The sequence below is a fragment of the Amblyomma maculatum genome, unplaced genomic scaffold (assembly GCF_055883805.1).
Source record: "Amblyomma maculatum isolate TAMU_Amacu unplaced genomic scaffold, ASM5588380v1 scaffold_13, whole genome shotgun sequence".
NCBI lineage: Eukaryota > Metazoa > Arthropoda > Arachnida > Ixodida > Ixodidae > Amblyomma > Amblyomma maculatum.
Genome location: NW_028146738.1, coordinates 30,279,310 through 30,298,879, shown reverse-complemented (window position 1 = coordinate 30,298,879; position 19,570 = coordinate 30,279,310). Strand labels below are relative to the sequence as shown.

The 19,570-nt window shown below is 43.3% G+C and overlaps 1 protein-coding gene across 1 annotated transcript in view; it reads right to left on the bottom strand.

Annotated features, from left to right (window-relative positions):
* Window positions 1-19,381, bottom strand: part of DCTN4-p62 (dynactin subunit 4) — a 102,904-nt gene extending 83,523 nt beyond the window's left edge. Inside the window, exons 1-3 of the mRNA XM_084586076.1 lie at window positions 19,243-19,381; window positions 18,026-18,096; window positions 17,074-17,252 (exon numbers count right to left, since the gene is read on the bottom strand). Of these exons, the coding sequence (XP_084442202.1) occupies window positions 17,074-17,252; window positions 18,026-18,096; window positions 19,243-19,371 (379 nt within the window). The 5' untranslated portion in view covers window positions 19,372-19,381. The remainder of the gene's footprint in view (window positions 1-17,073; window positions 17,253-18,025; window positions 18,097-19,242) is intronic.
* Window positions 19,382-19,570: the final 189 nt, after the last annotated feature.

Here is a 19,570-nt window from a genome sequence, read left to right as displayed (position 1 = left end):
TATTATGATGCTACAGTGCAGTCAGTTCTAAGTGGCCAAGTATCGACAACACAGGACACATCAAAACAGGCTACACATGTGCAAGAGCCACGTGCCTGGCACATGCTAGCAGTATAGCTTCAAGCCCATTATCAAACAGAGATGGCATGTTAAAGAGACAAGGACGGGGCGGAGCATTACAAGGCTCCTCTCAACAAGTACATGGTAGAGTCTCCAAAACTGAATGCCTTAAGGTGTGAGTCACATGCATTTGGAAACACCCAAACTTGACACCCTCCTGAAAAGCAATCAATTGAAACTGAAATCCCCCACCTCACCAGATATATACCCTATGAGACTGCACTATGACCACACTAAGGACCTCTTTTTTTTTTTTTTTTTAAATACACAGCGCAACAAACATAGGACAAGCGAGTAGACGGGAACAGTGCTGACTATCAACTGCATGATTTATTGAAAGAACGTGAATATATACAAAAATGCTCTGACAACCAAGTGCGCATGTTCGCAGATAAAACAACATTTCACTTAAACCAGTTTCGTCAAGATATGAGATTTCTCGGGGATGAATGATAACAGATGGGGTGCTTACGCATGTGTCAGAATTCTTGTGAATGAGATAGGCCTCTTTTAATTCTCGTGTTAATTTCTCTCTGTGTTTGTACAACACTGTAGTTTCTTTGAACAGGGGAGTGCAAGGAGGGTGCAAAGGGGGCTTTTACCTATTTGTGGTAAAAGTGGTGGTGTAGTGCCACGTTCGATGACGGGGCTTTTTCTAGGGAGTTTTCATGTTCTCTTAGCCTTATGTTAAGACACCTTCCTGACTGACCAATGTAATCTTTTCCGCAAGTAAAAGGTACTCTGTATACCACTCCTTCTGTGCACGGAAGAAAAGCTACATTATGTTTTACCTGGCATCCCTCACGGCCTGCACGTCGTTTTTTGTCATTTATTTTTCGGTCTACTTTAGTGCAAATGCTGCCTAGTTTTATGGGCACAGAAAACATGACCTGAACTCCATACCTATGTCCAACCTGCCGTAGTCGATGCGAAATTCCCTAGGCAACATTTCCACAGGCCAGAGAGTAGGAATGGCCGCTTCAAATTCCAGCATGCTATGACACCATCAGCTAATGCAATACACAGCCTTTAAGACACCAAATTTTGGTGGCATTTTTCTTCTTGTTAATGATGCATAAGTCATTACTGTATATCAATCCGCATGCAGTTTTCGCTTATGACCGCTAAATAATTTATAACTGAATTTTCTTTTCTCACCAGTTTCGGTTTCGTTATCTGAGAGATGGCTGTAACATCACAATTATGTCTTGATGTACGGCATAAAAAAACAGCGATATAATCGCTCATTTTTCACTTGTAATGATTCCTGTTTTTGAGGCAGGCTGGCTTTATCATTGTAGTGAATTCAAATGACACAGCAGTGATCATAGCGCTGTATTTCCATCCCTCGCATGACCTAGACTTGACTGTGACGTCACAGCCATCACTCAGCAGTTGAAACCGAAACAGGTGTCGAAAGAAATTCGTTAAATTATTCAGCAGTGGTAGGCGGATGTGACGTGGCGATCCGTGAACAGTAATGTCTTAGGCATCATTACAAATGATAAAACACGAACCCAAAAATCAGGTGTCTATAGTCCTTTAAAAACCCTGATGTTACCGGCAATCACCATGTACGAAGAGGTTACACATACGTGAACAAGGAGAGTTAATGCAATTCAGGAAGAACAAAATATGTTTAAGCTACTGGTAGTTAGTTATGCCCACTACAGAAAACAAGCACCTGCTATGACTAAAGTACTTTTGAATAACATGCTATGACCGACAATGATGATGATGATGTTGGATTTTAATGGCGCAAGGACGACTCAGGCCAAAGAGCGCCAAACTCAAGGTTAATGGTGTACTCAAGTTTGCATAATGTGATAGTTGTAATGTTTCATGAAGGGATAAAAAACAGTGGTGTATAGGGCCTAAAAATGCATTTGCTCTGTGATATCGCTAAAGACAGTGGTGTATAGGGCCTAAAATTCATTTGCAATGAATAATGAGCTGGGAAAAAAATTTAAGAAAGTATATGTAGATGCTTTAAAAGATCACATCCGTCCTCTCAAGGAGGAACGGGCTGAGACCCACGTCGATAAAAAATTCCATGTAAAAAACCTACTTGTGATGAAAATTTGAGCACCTGATTTAAAGGAAATATTTGATTGTCACCAATATAAATGGATGGGTGTGTAGGTATTTGAAGAGTGTACAAGGAGGGAAAATGACGTCTACTTTCTGGTTCCAGTTGTGCACATATAATTAAAACATGAATGACAGTGAGCCGATCACCACATCTCAAACAGTGCGGTGCAGGAGAGTTAGTTAAAAGATATGTATACGTTGTGTATGTGTGACCAATTCTGAGTCTACACAGAGCTACTTCTTTAAATCTGTGTTGTTTTTTTGTGGTGTACCTGCCTATGCTTGGCTTTATTGTGTGCAGTTTATTTTCTGTTGCTGTGTCCCATTCCTCTTGCCATTGTTGCCGAATCATGTTTTTTATGTGTGGCTTGAGGTCACGATAAGTTATCTTATCAATGTCTGTGTCATTTCGAAGGGCAGCTGACGCAGCAAGCCTATCAGCTGCCTCGTTACCCGGTATACAGCGGTGGCCTGGCACCCAACACAGTGCAATTTTAATTTCTAGTTTATGGGCAAACATAAGGGTGTTATAAAGAGAGTTCAGGACTGGGTTCTTGTTATGCCATTTCCAAAAGGATAGGGACGTTAAAGCACTGAGGGAGTCTGTGTAGATGATCGACGTCTGTATTTTATTTTCTATAATGTGTCTCACAGCTAAAAGGATACCATGGCATTCAGCGGTAAATATACTAGTATATCTGTTCAGGGTTTTTGACTGTGAAAACTGAGGTCCATGTGCTGCACAGGAGACTTGAGCAGACTTCGAAGCATCAGTGTATTATTCATCACAAGTGTACTTCTCCTGAAGTGACATGAAGTGCTGCTGTATGGCAATAGGGGATGCATGTTTGCCCACTTCAAGAAACAACAGGTCACAATTAACAGTGTGCATTTCCCAAGGAGGAATTAAGTTTTTTATGGTAGTTGTATGAAGATTGGTAACTGGAATGTCCAGATGTTCAATATGAGTGGCAACTCTGATTGGGTATGGTGGTGTCAGAAATGGTTTTCTTGAGAAAAGTGCAGTGCTAGTTTTGTCAAGCAGTAGCCGGCGACATGGATGATCTAGTTGGCATAGAACCTTCACAGCATAAGTTACACAAGTAAATTCTCTTCTTCGTTGCAGTGACCATCGGTTCGCCTCGACATAAAGGCTAGCAATTGGGCTAGTTCGAAAAGCACCCGTGGCGAGGCGAAGGCCGAGGTGGTGCACAGGATCAAGCAATTTCAGAGCAGAGGATGATGCGGACCCATAGACCATCGAGCCATAGTCAATGCGTGATAGAACTACACTATTCAGAAGGCTCAGAAGGCAGTCGCGGTCTGTGCCCCATGAAAGGTGAGAGAGGATTTTTAGCAGATTCATTGCTTTGAGACACTTCAGTCGCAACTGTTTTATGTGGGCAATGAAGGAAAGTTTTTCATCAACAACTACGCCAAGAAATTTATGTTCCTTTTTAAGGGCTAGGCTCTGACCATTCAATGTAATGTTGGGGTCGGGTCTGATGCCACGCTGCTTAGAGAAAGGTACACAAACACTTTTTTCAGAGTTAAATTTAAACCCATTGTCATCAGCCCACCTGGACAATTTGTTAACACCTAGCTGAATCTGTCGTTCACAGATGGCCAAGTTGCAAGATTTGAAGCTTATCTGGATGTCATCAACATATACAGAGCAAGAAATGGTTTTTGGCAACACACTTTTTAAAGAGTTCATTTTGACTATGAAAAGTGTGCAACTGAGTAGTACACCACCTTGAGGGACACCATTTTCCTGTATGTACTGCTTTGAGTATGCATTGCCAACACGAACTTTGAAGGATCGTTCACACAAGTAACTTCGTATTGTATTCAACATGTTCCCTGTGATACCAAGAGAAAAGAGGTCGCGGATGATACCATAGCGCCAAGTGGTATCATATGCTTTTTCAAGATCGAAAAAGACAGATAAACAATGCTGTTTGTGTGCAAAAGCATCCCTTGCATATGACTCAAATGCAATGAGCTGATCAGCTGTTGACCGCCCAGCTCTAAAACCAGCTTGGTTTTGATGAAGAAGACCATTGTATTCAAGGAAATGTAGAAGGCGGCGATTTACCATTTTTTCAAAAAGCTTGCATAAGCAGCTGGTTAGAGCAATAGGCTGATAACTGGCAGCAAGAGCGGGTTCTTTTCCGGGTTTTAATATCGGGATAATGATCGCTTCCTTCCATGCTTTAGGAAAGCGTCCTGTGGGGTGTCAAGCGTGTCCGTATGCAGGTGTTTGAGCATTCCATATGTGATCCTGTCAGGACCTGGTGCTGTGTTCCCACATGTGCCAAGTGCAATCTTCAGCTCCTGCAAGGTGAAAGGGCTATTGTACCCTCCGGTGCACGGTCTTTTATCACATATAGGCTTCCTCTCCTCAGTTACCTTGTGCTGCAAAAAGGAATCTGTATAGTGTGCTGAGCTGAATACATATTCGAAGTGTTGCCCTAGTGTATCTGCTTGGTGTTCAAGAGAGTCACCACTGGTGCTGACAAGGGGCGTTGGGATTGTGCTATATCCTTTGAGTGCTCTTACTCTGTTGGATACTTTGTGAGCATCAGAATAAGAGTTCACAGAAGAAAGGAATGATGACCAGCTTTCTCGCTTGGAGATGCGTCGAACACGTTTGCCATTTGCCTTTGCATGCTTAAATCCTATTAGGTTTTTAGCCGTGGGGTATCGGCGTAACTTCGACCATGCCTTGTCTTGTTTTTCACGGGCAGTCTTACATTCTGCATTCCACCACAGCCTTCGTTTGTTTGGTGGCTTACTTGATGTTTGTGGGATGTGTTTTTCTTCAGCATCTATAATGTGCAGCGTGATCAAGAGTTGAGATTCGTCAACACCTAAGGCAGTAACTGATGAACAGGGCAGAGCTGAGTGTTCCCTGAACATCTCCCAGTTGGCCGCATATTCTTTAAATTTCCTGGGACTAGGTGCATTTACATTTTTATTGCCTGTGTACTTCACAGAGATGGGAAAATGGTCACTTCCATATAGATTGTCAATAACAACCCACTCTGTAGCTGCCAAGAGCATCGGAGAGCCAATGGCTAAATCAATGGCTGTGTACGTATTATGAGCTGAGCTGTAGTATGTTGGCTGTTTTGAGTTGAGTAAACATGATCCTGAGGACAACAAAAACTTTTCAATTAGTGCACCTCGGAAGTCCGTTCTTGTACATCCCCATAATGGGTGGTGGGCATTAAAGTCTCCGACCAGCAGCCATGGTTCTGGGAGTTGGTCAATCAGCTTTTCAAAATTTTTGTTGCATAGTCTATGATCTGGCGGAATATACAGCGAACATACCATTGTTATTTTACCGAATATTAAGGCTTGTATTGTCACTGCCTCTAAGTCTGTGTTAAGCGAGATGTTTCGACAAGCGATTGACTTTTGTGTTACAATGGCAACTCCACCGGAGGGGTGAGTACTGCCTTGCCTATCTTTCCTGAATATGTGATACTGCTTGAGAAAACTTGTGTCTGTTGGTTTCAGATGCGTTTCTTGCAGACAAACTATGTTTGGTTGGTGTTCGGCAAGGATTTCATATACGTCATCCAGATTTTTTAGAAGTCCTCGACAGTTCCAATAAATGATGCTCTCGGTTGCCATTTTGGTAGGTGTGGAAAGAATATAGAGTAGGGTTAAGATTCGCCACACTTATCAGGGGGCTTAACTGGTGTGTTTTTTTTTTATTTGAGGCGGTCTAGCAGGCCCCGCCTCTCATTGGCGGACTCCCTAGGCGCCGCTGACGCTGCGGAGTCCATGCTCACCTCCATCGCCTCTGGTGCAGGCATGGAGGCAGGAGGTTTTTCAAGAGGAACCAAGTCCCTCTCAGATGTCTTTGGTGTCCCGGACATCTGGGGGAAAGTGACCTCCGGGATTGCAAAGATTGGTGCAGCCGGTGGCTGCTTAGTGAGGAGCCGTGGTGGGAGCACGTCAGCAGCATTGCACTGCGTGCCCACCGTTACTAGACGCGGCCTGGCCCCTCTGCGGGCTGCGTCAGCATAGGGAGCGGAGGAAAGCATTCTGTGCTTTTTTCGCGCCTCTCCGTATGTTATCTTCTCAGTTACCTTTATATTGATTACTTCCTTTTCGGCCTGAAAGGCTGCACAGGATCGTGAGTATGCAGGGTGGGTGCCCTCACAGTTCACACATTTGTAGTCAGTTGCACTGCATTTATCGGTTGCATGGTCATGTGCGCTGTATTTTGCACATGTAAGGCGTCCTCGACATGTCTGGCTACCATGCCCGTACCGCTGACACTTGAAGCACCTGCGCAGGCTTGGTATGTACAGGCTAACTTTGCATCGGATGAATTCCACATTGATAAATTCAGGAAGTGTGCTCCGGTTGAAGGTGAGAACAATATGTTTCGTTTTTATTTCTTCATTCTTTCGCCTGATTGTTATTCTTCGTACTGCTGTTACACCTTGGTTCTGTAGGCCCTCAAGGAGATCTGATTCTGTTTCGTTTAGGAGGTCTCACTCAGAAACCACTCCCTGGCAGCTGTTCCTTTTCGGGGGTCGATCAGGTTTTTTTAAAGGTAGTTTTTCCATGCAGTATGGATAGTTTAAGGGGTCCTAATATATGTCGCCTCTGGTTCACCCTTATACGCAGAGGAAGGTCCCGGAGCCCCTCGCCTGGTGGACAGGCGAGGAGCCTATCGGCCGAGGCTTGACCATGGCCTCGACCGCCACCGTTCAAGGTTTCTTCCCTCCACCTCTCAACCTATCGCCACGGTACGGATTACAACTTCTGTATGGGGGCTCAGGGTCCATAGTGGCACCAAGCACTAACACCTAGTTTACACAAGGTGCCCTTGCGGGGGAGCGACAATAACAATCCTATACAAAAAGCAGACAGCCACAAAGAAAAAATTCTGTACCGACTACACTTATACTTTGTACATTTCACTACCTGAAAACTGGCAGTAAACCTCTGGGAAAAAGCTAAAGCAGCATACTGGACATGGAAAGCATGTAAAAGAAATTATATGACACTAACCATGAAGTATACTGGACAGGTAGTGAAAAACATTCATGAAATCACTACATAGTGACAAATTAATAACAGTACAATATCCTTAGGGTATTGACATCACACTGGAATACAGAAGCATAAGTGAAGCCCCCCCACCCCCCCCCCCCACTTGGACTTACTAAATATAAAACAGACAAAATATGATAAGCAAGAAACAATACCCAAAATTTTGCCCTAACCAACCAGAGTCCACTGTAAAGGGTTAAAAGCAAATTATGTGTTTATGACATATTTTTTTTTTCACTTAAAGTAGTGCGTGCTTTCATAAATCTAGACTTATCAATGTTCCAAAAAAGCCCTCCATAAAATGTAAAAAAAAATGATATTGTTTTAAATTTGTAATCAAATACTAATTTTCAAGTCATTAAAGTTTTTACAGAATAAGGAGTTTTCCATAAGACAAACTTGCAAGGCAAAGTAGCTTCTTTTATTTCATCATCATCAGCCGGACTATACCCACTGCAGGATGAAGGTCTCTCCCATACTCCTCCAATTAGCCCGGTCCTGTGCTAGCTGCATTCACTTTGCACCTGCGAACTTCTTAACCTCATCCGGCCACCTAACTTTCTGCTGCCCCCTGCTACCCTTTCCTTCCCTTGGAATTCAGTTTGTTACCCTAAGCGACCATCGGTTACCCTCTCTTTGCACTACATGTCCTGCCCATGCCCATTTCTTCTGCTATTTCCACTAGAATGTCAGTAACTTGAGTTATTATATCTCTGACCCACTCTGCATGCTTCCTATCTCTTAATGTTACCCCTACCATTTTTCGTTCCATAGCCCTCTGTGTTGTCCTCAACTTAAGTAGAACCCTCTGGTTAGCCTCCACGTTTCAGCCCCATAGGCGAGTACAGGTAAGATGCAACTATTGTATACTTTCCTCTTGAGCGATACCGGTAAGCTGCTAGTCATAATCTGCGAGTTCTTGCCAAATGCGCTCCATTTCAATCTTATTCACTTAGATATTTCCCTTTCATGGTTCGGATCTGCGGTTACTACCTGTCACAAGTAGACATTAATAGCAATTATTAATAGCATCATTCATTGCATTAATAGCTATTTAATTTTAACACCAATTAAAATGCATGCTGCACCTCTGGAAAACATTTCAGGCTAAAAGCAATGGTTTAAAAAGTTTTTCAAGGGTGCCAAATTTAGCTTGGTTAGGAAATACTTGTTCTTAAGACCTTTTTTTTTTTGTTTGTTTTGTTTTCAAGCCTCAAATATCGAAGTACTGAATTGGTGAACAAAATTAAAAGGTAGAGTACATCACCCCAAAATATCTCAATAAGTAAAAGATGCTCGTGTACAAAAGTTTGACGTCACAAGTCATCATTTCCACATCCTGTAAGCACCCCTTGGTAACATAAGGTTACATAGCATAAACTTGCGCTATTCACTGCAATACTTCTGTTCAATAATCTGTGTGAGCATCACTTCATCATCAAGATCCATAATGTAAACAGTAACTCCACACATTTTAATACCCATGCAGATTGGAAAGGTCCACTGACAGTCCAAAGGAGAATTAGGGGCCCTTCGGTTTTAGATTGTTTTAGGTCAACCATACTCATTAGCATACAGTTATAAGCTACCACATTATGCGCAAGACCCCCCAACATAGATGTAAATACCCGAGCTGTAGGAATGTGCCTGGCCGGCCAATAGAGTAGCATGTCTGACTCAGAATCTTAGGTCGCTGCTTCGTCTGAGGCCAAGTTTGAAAATATACTTTAGAAGTGAGAGACTAAAACCTAGACACTGACCAGGGGCCAATTATGCAAAAAATTACATCATGATCACATCACAAAAACTGCCACAAACTTATCAATTACTCCTGCTCCTATTGGTCGATACGTCCACCGGTCAGAGTCGATCAGTAGCAGAGGAGCTAACTGATCGCCCTGTGTCAGATTTGTGACAGGACTGTGCCGTGATCATTGTGCAAATACGGCCCTAGACGTCTTATTCTCATTGTATCAAGCACCACTCCAACAATCTTGCACACTTAAAATATCCCTGTGACGTTGGACGACTGTTTTCATCGAAAAAAATCAAAAGCAGGCAGACTGAGCCCGGACGTAGAAGTTCTGTGCAGAATATGATGACACGGCAACTAAATAATGCAGTAAGAAGGAAAAAATAAATATTGAACAAATAAAAATTCAGTAAATACATAATAAGGAAAAAAAAATTTAGCATTCCACGTTCTACATAAAAACCAGTTTTTTGCTGCAAAAAGAGAGCAAAAAAAACTGGCGGTTTAAGCATGGCTTCAACCAAGTGACAGAGCGAGAGCTATGCATGTTGCAGTGATAACCCTTGTAACACCGCCTTTTCAATCCGCATCTTTAAAAAAATAATTTTGCTTTAAATCATAGCTTTGAGGAAAGGAAGGCACCTTATACTTTTGGGTAGACACCCCAGAATGATGGGCACCTACACTTGAACAGGTCAAGGTCATGTTTTCATATTTTTTTCTCGTAAATTGATTCATAAAGAAAGCTTTGGCTGCGGGGTGACCGAGCGTCCCATTTAACACAGCTAGCATTCCACTGAACGCATCAAAGTTCATCGTCTGGACAGAATCCACTTCCGTGGCCTGCGCATGCGATGCCGGCAGACGCTTTCTTGCTCCACCCGGTTAGCTCTCCGTGGCGGCGCACACATGTGCAGTGCGGAAGCTACCCTTCTCCTGTCTGCACCAGCGTGCAGATCTGCTGGGACGCCGCTACCCTCCTCCTCCTTTCTGTAGCAAGCGCAACGGCACACCTGTTGAACAGTGCAGCTGGTTGCCATGGTTACGGCGCATGCACAGTAGCGGCTTGTGCCACGCACAGCGACCTTGGCTTTATTTGGTGTAATGAACCTTTCGCTTAAAAATGCACAAATTTGGGCACAAAATATATTCATCATCATCATCATCAGCCTGATTATACCCACTGCAGGGCGAAGGCCTCTCCCATATTTCTCCCCTTAACCTGGTAACAAAATATATTATCCGATCCCAAACCCCATCCCCGTATCATAAAAAAAAAAAAGATTACAGGCCCTGCGCATAGGGTACCACAAGAAAGCAAATAGTACTTTCAACTTCTGGCTACAAAAGAACTGGAAGGTGCCGAGTTACGTACAAGTCTGAACAGAAGTGATGACCTGCAGCAAGAAAGCACAGAAGAGCAGCACTTTGTGCGTGAGGCATCAGTGCGAATGATGGAGGATTTGAGGCCATACAGTACAATTCTACACGCCTCATGATTCAACCAAAAAAGAAAATGGCTTAATCTATTATACTAACAAAACATTGTGCAAATTACACAAACTTGATACAACTAGACCAGCTGGGTGCCGAAACAAAACACTGTGCTACAACAGGCAGGTGATGAGGTAAATCGACAATAATGTGGCCTAATGTTTAAATCCTCATCAAAGAGCACTTGTTCAATTGGTAAGTCCACCTGGGATGTTGTCTCATAAAATCCTAGACTCAGATTCCATTTTATCATATGTGCCTTGTGCTTGAAATGGAGTGGCTTATCGCAAATATCTCAGCGTGAGCCTATCATCGCATATGAAGGTGCCTCTCAAACAGCCACGAATTACGCTGCACATTGCAGGAAAGCTTCACCAATGTCCCCAATATGTGGCTCACAAGCGTAAGGTGCTGATGTAGCCATCACCATTACTACTGCTAAACACTATCATGCTATTCGGCTTCTCCTGCTCCATGGTGCCTCCACATTTTTGGCTGGATACATAAAACCTTCCGTTTCCTCCAAATGCCATAGCTATCATTGTTACATGTGGCAGACTTCACTGACTGGCTTCACTGCTAACTGAATTGGCTACACTATGCTGTGCTTGCACATTACTGACATTATCACGGATAGCGCTATTCCGATATCTAGTGCTTCACAAGTGACATCACTGCCCAGGGTATCTCGCATCAGGATCAGGTTCTGAAAAACTGCCATCTTTTTCGTGATTACCGAGGTGGCTCGACCGTGACATCACGGGCGAATTGTAGTCCAATTCCAGCAACAGTGACACAGAAGTTTAAGACAGCCTGGGCACTAGCCATGGAGAAACTGCATGCGCACAATACGTGCCTCACGTGCACCCCAAGGTATGGGGTATAGTACAAGGGCTGTCGGTATGTGGTTCATGTGCCTTCAAGGACGCACTGGTAGCTGCAAGGCATGTACAATGGATTTTTAGTTTTAAGTACTGCTACTGCTTAGAGCATTAACAAGAAGCCAGTGTATACACCTTATACTTTGCATGCACCCACAAAGAAAGCATGCTCCAAGGCAATTACACAGAAAAAACTCAAGCCATTCAATGCTAAGCAGAAAAGTTGGAGCTGGTCCGGGGGCTAACATAGCACAGAGATTTCTCGTCAATGTTTAGCCATCTGCAGTGCCTCTACTGCTGTAAGCTAGATGAGATGAAGAAACGAAATGCATGTGTTGCCATCACTGGCCGATTTCACGAGTAAAATGTGTGTCAACACCAATTTGGAGACATGGATCCCAGAGTTTACGCTACCCCGCCACGCATACTGAAACCGCGGCAGCTCATTCTTTTCAGCAAGCATGTCACTAGTTTAAATCAACTGGCATAAGTGTCTTTAACTATAATTTTTTCCCCAGATAATGTGTATTTCGCTGCTGGAGAAAAGTCAGCATAGCCAGAAAATTCCAGAGAACCAATTTTAGTACAAACTATAATTGCATGTTGTCATCAGCGTCCCCTAATTCCGCTTTCATATTTTATTCTCTTCGCCTTTCTCAAAACTTTTTTCCCTTGTATACTCTACTTTTTCGCATTCAAGATGGATGTTGAGCCTTTCAAGCAGCAGTTGTAAACCCAGGGTGTCTAGAAACCCCTATTTTCAAAATCCTCGATTTTTCCAGGTTTTCCCTGACTATTTCGGTCTAAATTCCCTGACGAGTGAATTGGCTACACTCCACAATAGGAATGACTTGCAAAGGGTTACAGTGGTGAATAAAATGTTGGTGCTGATAACAATGAGCATAAATAATATTTGTTAATCTTATTCTGCAATTTAACAATAGTGAAAGGCTGTCATTAGTATTAATGGCCGTTAAGAACGTCAAAAGTTTAATGAAAATTACAAGCGCACTGATGCCAGCCTCGGAGCACGCGAGTCCATCATTTGCAAGCTGCCCACCCCACGGTCAGCCGAGCCAACCCAACCCAATATGGCTGCACGCGTACGGTAGCACACGCGTTTGGCAGCACAGCTCACCAACCGCTTTCGCGCTGGCCACTGGCGGCGTGGTTATTTCTGCTTTTTGTCGCATACTGCTCTCACGCAGTGCCACCGCATGTTTTATTGAGTGCCCACCTCCTGTGTGTATTGGCTCTCCTATTGTGGCAGCTCAGCCATGCACTGGCGTCGAAGACGTGCCAGCTTGAAATGAAAATGCACTGCAGAATATATCGTGTAATTACCCTTAACCTGGCAAAATTTTTGCTGGTTTCCCCGACATTTCACTGATTTTTCACGGTGCATAAAATTTCCCTGACAATTCCCAGTTTTCCTGGTTGCTAGACACCCTGACACCTATCCTATTGCTTCCTTCCCTACTTCCGTCATTTCACTGCTAACAAAAATATTAGTATAGCAAGGCAAAATATCAATGGCAATTTCCAAATCAGACCCCAACATTGAGAAACCACACGAAACAACTATTACGTGGGACAACGATCTAGGACCTGTCAGTCACATGAATTAAAGTTTAATTGCTATGTCAACATCACCATATTGTTACGGATGAGGAAGAAGCGAGCAGTGGCGCGCTCGTGCTAGGCCCGCCAACAATTGATTAAACGTCATCTTACGGTCATCGAACATCATTTCTCAGTTCTCTTTCTGCTGTGTTCACTGGCTTGCTGCCCCGTAACGTTTGGCTGGAGGTGCCAGGTACGTCATCATCACCCCTTATCCTGGCCCTGAGCTTCAGTGCCTTGCATCTCCTTGCGCCGTCTGCAGAAGGTTAGTTAGGAGGCATCGCATGGCTGGTCCCCAGCCTGCCAGATCCAACTAGACCTTGCCGTTCGTCCGCCCCGTCACCTGCCCTGACCACAAGACACAACGAAGGAGAGACTGACACGAGACGCCACCCACACGACCACAACAAATAATGAGAGAACCGAACGACCATGTGACCCGACTGACCCGATGTGCCGACCAAAGACGCTGCTACACTCGAAGACATCACCCCTGCCCATGCCATGCGGTGCGTGCCTAGGCCTCCGCCATCGGGTCTTGGCGACCTGTGGCCCGAAAGCGTCCTGGGCCAGGTTTCATCTGAGAATCATTGTGCCGTTAAGCCGTTGTCTTCTTCCTCTTCTTCGGCCATCCACTCACGCAAGTTGTCATGCCATCGACACATCCGCATCGACAAACTTCCTCATTCACGATTGGGACGATTGCTCAGTGGCCCCGCCCCGGGTAATATTATGGACAAGAAAGAAGTGGGCAGTGGCGTGGGCAGGCATGCTCACGCTAGGCCTGCCAACATTTCATTAAACGTCATCTCAAGATCATCGATCATCATCTCTCAGTTCTCATTCTCCTGTGTTCATCGGCTTGCCTCCCCATAACGATATGTTCCATTATTTATAGCCTGCAGCTGATGTTCACAGCACAGTTGGCACTAGTGTAATGGTCATTAAAAAGATCCTTGCTCTGCTACAAAGATGCACCTCAATACATTGTTCCAAGGAATCTGCACCGTTCACCCTTCTCTGACCACAGTATGCGAGCCAAGGAGTGGCCACACACAGTCAAGTGGTAGGCCAGAAAGCCCAACAACCTTAGTAGCAAATCAGCTGAGTGCTCCCAGCCCCTACAGCATTATTTACGCTTTCCATAATGCTTTCATAGAACTACCGCTCATAACACTCACTGCACTCAAATCAAACTAGCCTCACAAGGCTGCAAGGCATTAGATGAACAACAAACAGCTTTGGCCACACTCCACAATAGAAATTACTTGCAAAGGGGTACAGTGGTGAGTAAAGAGCGTTCACAAGTGACCAACGACCAGAGTGCCAAATGTGGCAACAAACTGCAAAACTATATTTACAAACATACAGTGAAAATGAAAATGCTTTGTTCAGTTTGTAGCGATGTCCTAAATACTTTTAAATAAATCTCTTTGTGAATTTGATGTTTTGAAAATACAGTGGAAGCCTTACCGTATATCTTTTTGTTGGCCTCACAGAGTGCACCAAGATTGCTCTTGTTGGGCTGTTTTTCACTCTAAGTGATATGATGTGCTTCCTATCACTTTCTCTTCACAGCCATTACACTGCATTGACATTTTCATTAGTTACCAATTGTGCATGTACCTGATGAATCACTGTTTACTATGTTTAATCCTTTTTCTTACTGCTAACTAGTGCCTTGCTGCCAGCGGCATGTAATCCATGGCAAAACTTTCTCAGGAAGTATTCCTTCCCTTCTTCCTTTTTGCTTTCCCCTGGGGAATGCTCTGTGTCTACATGGAGAAATAAATGTTTGTTCTTATCTGATTTGGTTCTCCCATTCATGTGTACGGCACAAGTCTGCTGCTGTTCCTACTATACAGTCCTGCTTCAGCAGAGATTTAGCTGCTGTAAAGAACTTCATTTTTTTTTCCCCCCCGCTGGGGTTATCGGTCCTACGTGCTAATTTTTTTCCTTCCCATTTTACCACCAACATGATCTTGCAGTGAGGTTCTCAAAAGCATGTTGATGGTTGCGGGGAAGCTAGACATAAGCAAACACAGGAGTAGACCATACATCATTGACGCAATATGACATTTACACGCGATGCATCTTACCTTGCCTGTAAACCTCGCAGCAGTGTTCTCTGTCAGAACAATGTTGCTAGGTTTACAGCATTAAAAGCACCAATGAAAATGAAAAGCGAACAAGCACAAGAAGCTGTACAGTCAAAGTTGTAACAAGTACCTTTCTTCCCCAAAATATAGCACCTTTTACATCTACAAAGCATTGCAACATTTTTTTTTTCAGTGATTATTCTGGTGAGCATTCCCGATATGTCCCAGACACCATTGAAAAAAAAATAATAATAATAAGGATTACTAAAATCACAGCACTTAAACGAAAGTATTCTACTCTGGAAAACTAAAGACACGTTCAGATGAAACTCCCTTTCACCCACCCACTACCAAAATTAGGCGGTCGATCAGATCCGCACCTTGTACACATGCAGTGGAGTGCTGCCTTGTCTGGGAAACCTATAGACGTGGTGCATTATAAGAACACTTTTCTGCATACATGCTGAAAAAAGGGTAGGAGCATTGGGGGAACGGCTTCTCTGTAACCCCTTTAGCTACAGTGGCTCTGTTATCACTCCCTGCTCCCCAATCCTGTGTTTGCTTTTCTATCCGGTCTTGACCCTGGTGTGCTGCCCAGCATTCTTTTTCTGCATCCCTTTTGTGTCAGATCAGCAGCTTGAACGGCAATGCTAAATTTACCATAGTACAAAGTGCTGCCCCAGGTGATATTTTTGGTAGTTTTTCTTCATTGTGCTGCTTCTGTTCACTTTTGATACCATAAGAAAATTTTACAACGCTTGGAGACACCCTATTTGGAATCTATTCCCCGAGTATAAAGAAATTGAGTTCACAATGGACACCCGACCAAGGAAAAAGGTAGCGCCTAACCTGGCTGCCACCCCATATCTCCTACTAAAAGTCGCCGCTGTGTTTCAACACCATTGGCTCCAAACCAAGCAGATTAAAATATTATATATTACACTTACTGAAATCTTATTGAGCATTAAGGCACCAGAAAGTCCCACGATATAAGCTTAAACAATAAAGACTGCGTGCTGGACGGCAACATAAGGTCACTTTAGTGGAATTCATTCATTATGAAGCTATTCTGTTTGCTTTTTCAACAAACTACATGAACTGCAATGAGACCTCTTCGTGCCAATTTCAAATAAACAACTGATTCTGCTACAGAACAACTGCTTCTCTGTGTCACACCGCAACACTCACTACAGTGTGCCACTGCCGTGCTTTCAAAATCAATGCTTGAATCCCACCCCCCAATCTGTAAGGCCCAAGACATCGCTACTTATATAATATGTAAGCAAATGCTCTGCAGCAGAGCACCCACTTCATCAAAAAACCAGGTTAGTTATAGGCTATTCAAAAGAAGAGCTTTCAACTGTTTGCCACCAAGCAAGGCCATTCTTCAGCTGTCAAGAAGGCCCGGAAGTGGGAATGCTATCAGCACTGCACTGCCTTAAGTGATGTCTCAAAAGACATTCATTAGGTTTTGTGTCAGATATCTGATGGCTACCTCAATACCAATGATCCAGCACACTATTTAAAAAATGTATAATGACTGATAGTGTACACATTGTAATATCGCTTAGTGCAAAACATTTTGCAAATACCAGGCAAAAGAAACACACAGGTGTGTGTTTTGCACTAAATGATATTATTACAATGAATGAAAACCAACTAACCCTACAGTTAATTACTTTGAACAGTGTACACAGTTCAGGTAATTGAGCCTGCTATGATGAATAAAGAGGAGACAAGGTTTGCATTGTACCAAATTAGTAACAAGCAACACAGATAAGCTGTGTTGGTCCACAACACATATTCAGATCACAAAGTCATTATCCAAAACTCTGTTACCAGTGAAAGCTTTTCAAAACAGGCTACTACGAAAGGCTTTCATAATTCTTTTAGACACCTGCAGGGCACAACTTAAACGAACAAGAACAGCTACCCAGTGCTTGATCAGGTAGTCCCACATCCTTGGTGGACCAGCGACAAAGACCGCAGGCCATGTAGTACACCTTCTTGGCCACGGTCTTGCTCGGATCCTCAGGCATCTGCATCTGGATGGTCGTGGCTCGCACCGACAGTGTGTGCGCACAGCTGGGGCACTCGAAGCAATTTGAACATCTGCAACCACCCAGACACTGTAAACTCTGGGCACGTATGCACCACAGAAAATAATGTCCGTTCAAGACAAACATGGCACAAAGCTGCCAGTTGTGAAAAGACAGATAAGAAAGGTGCTCTAGAAAAACTTGTTTCCAGTAACACACTGCTACCTTTCATTAAAAAGACACCAGACACAACAGTGTAGAAATAGGTGCACCATTTTAGAGTAGACTTAAAAGCTACTGACAGAGGAGAGGAATCAAAACAAACATCATTAAAAGAGTCCAATCATAACCATGTCTAACCACGGTAGAGCAGCAACACACCATGCTTCATCATCATCACTATGCACTTAACCTTACAATAGTTCAAGTTAACACAAGACATATACAATTTCCAGCCAACTATTTTACACACCGTAAAACACCAGATTATAAATTGTCAGTGTCACAGCTACATGCATGCAACCCATGCTAGAATGTGAAAAACAGCACTACAGTGGGCTCGCACTGGCTAGATGTTTTGCAGCCAATCACTGGAACACACTGTTGTAAAGATTTTAGAGTGATGCATTAAAAAAAAAAAAAGTATCCAACTGCTGATACAACAATAGTGAAGCACAAATAATAACCATCCTTATTTAAGCATGGGCATGCATTTACAGTTAGGTTCACATTATTTAAAACCTTGTGCCTAATTGCAAGAGACTCTGATCCAAAATTCTGAGCCACTGTCACTTATATAAACCCAGAAAAAAATGTCAGAACAAAGGAGAAAGCATGATCACCCACTTGTTTTTCTTCAAACGGGCTTCAGGTGATGGCATGTATTCAAGGCAGTTAGAGCAGTAGTTTGAGTCTACCTGCATTTTCAGAAACCAAACTTTTATGAAAGGCACAACTGCAGTTAAGGTTTGCTACACCATACGGTCAAGGTAGCACAGTTGCAGTGATGCTACCAAACCACTTAAGAGGCATTTAATAAACCTGATCTGCTGTTAAACCTCTGTCGTAGGACCACCATTAATGCACAAGCTGTTTCAAAATCAAGACAAAGCTTATCAAGGCTGCGTTACCTGGCATGAAAGCCCTTCAAATTGAAGAGGCGAGGAATCAAACAGCCTTATTAATCCAATGCATTTAAACAACCCCGATGGCAAAGTAGATTTCAATAAGAGAGCAACAACTCATAAGCATCCAACTGGGTGTAGCCAGGTGGATGCCAGGTAGTTGTGCTCAGGCTGAGCTATAACTCCCTCCCTACCTGGGGTCTCGCAAGTTACACAGAATGCATGACATAAACTGAGTGAGACTCGAGTTAATTTCATCTAAATTATCAGCATTCTCATCGCTTGGGGGGAAAAAAGAAGGCTGTCAATAACTGCAACCATCCATTTTTCGGTGTTGTAGTCGCTGTAATGTCCCATCTTTTAGATGAATATACTGGTCGAGGCAAAAAAAGCATCGCGAAGCCTTTGACCTCAATGCCACGGCTTCAATTTTTCGGAAACGCCTTTTACAGAAGTTTCCATTTTTAACGCCGACCATGACCGCCAGCAAAACAAAATAAATTGCAAACGTCAGGAACTAAGTCCAAAAGATGCAAATTTATGCTTCGATTAACTGACATATGTAAACGAGCCGGCATATAACACTGCGAGCTAAATAAGTGGCTGCATGAGATCATTGTGAAGCTGAAGCGAACAGCTGACAAAATGACGCTAACGTGCTAGCTGAGCAGCTGCAACCCACACAAACATTTGTTTAGTAACTCGTAGCTCAGCATTTGATGAGCTGCTGTGGTTAACTGCGGCGTCAATTTGTGGCAATACTAGACTGTACAGCACAGGTCTTTTTAATTACTTTACACACGACCAATGATCGTGCTGCAATATTTACAGTGAGAACATATCGCACCAACAGCCCGACGTTCCACGCCCAAAGCGGCGCCGGCCAGCTGTTGCGTAGCGTCAAACAAAGTCTAATGAAAACCTTACGGCTTCACATACCTCGTGAGAAACACAGTCGCTGCATCTTAGCTTAGAACAGTGCCGACAAAAATATATTCGAGTTATTGGGCGCCTAGAATCGCAGCTGCACAGATAGAGCACTCGTTCATTTGTGAAGATATCCGCCATTTTGCAAAAGGGAAGTAATACGAAACTGTGTGCGAAACAACAAGAACACATTATTTTTTTGCTAAATACGTGCCTATTAATATTATATTAGTTTTAAGTTACAAAATAACAATTTAATATTTTTAAATGTTATATTTTTGTTTTAACTAATTTATTTTTGTAAGCGCAGGGTTGTAGTGGTTGTTTCGAAAGCGAAACT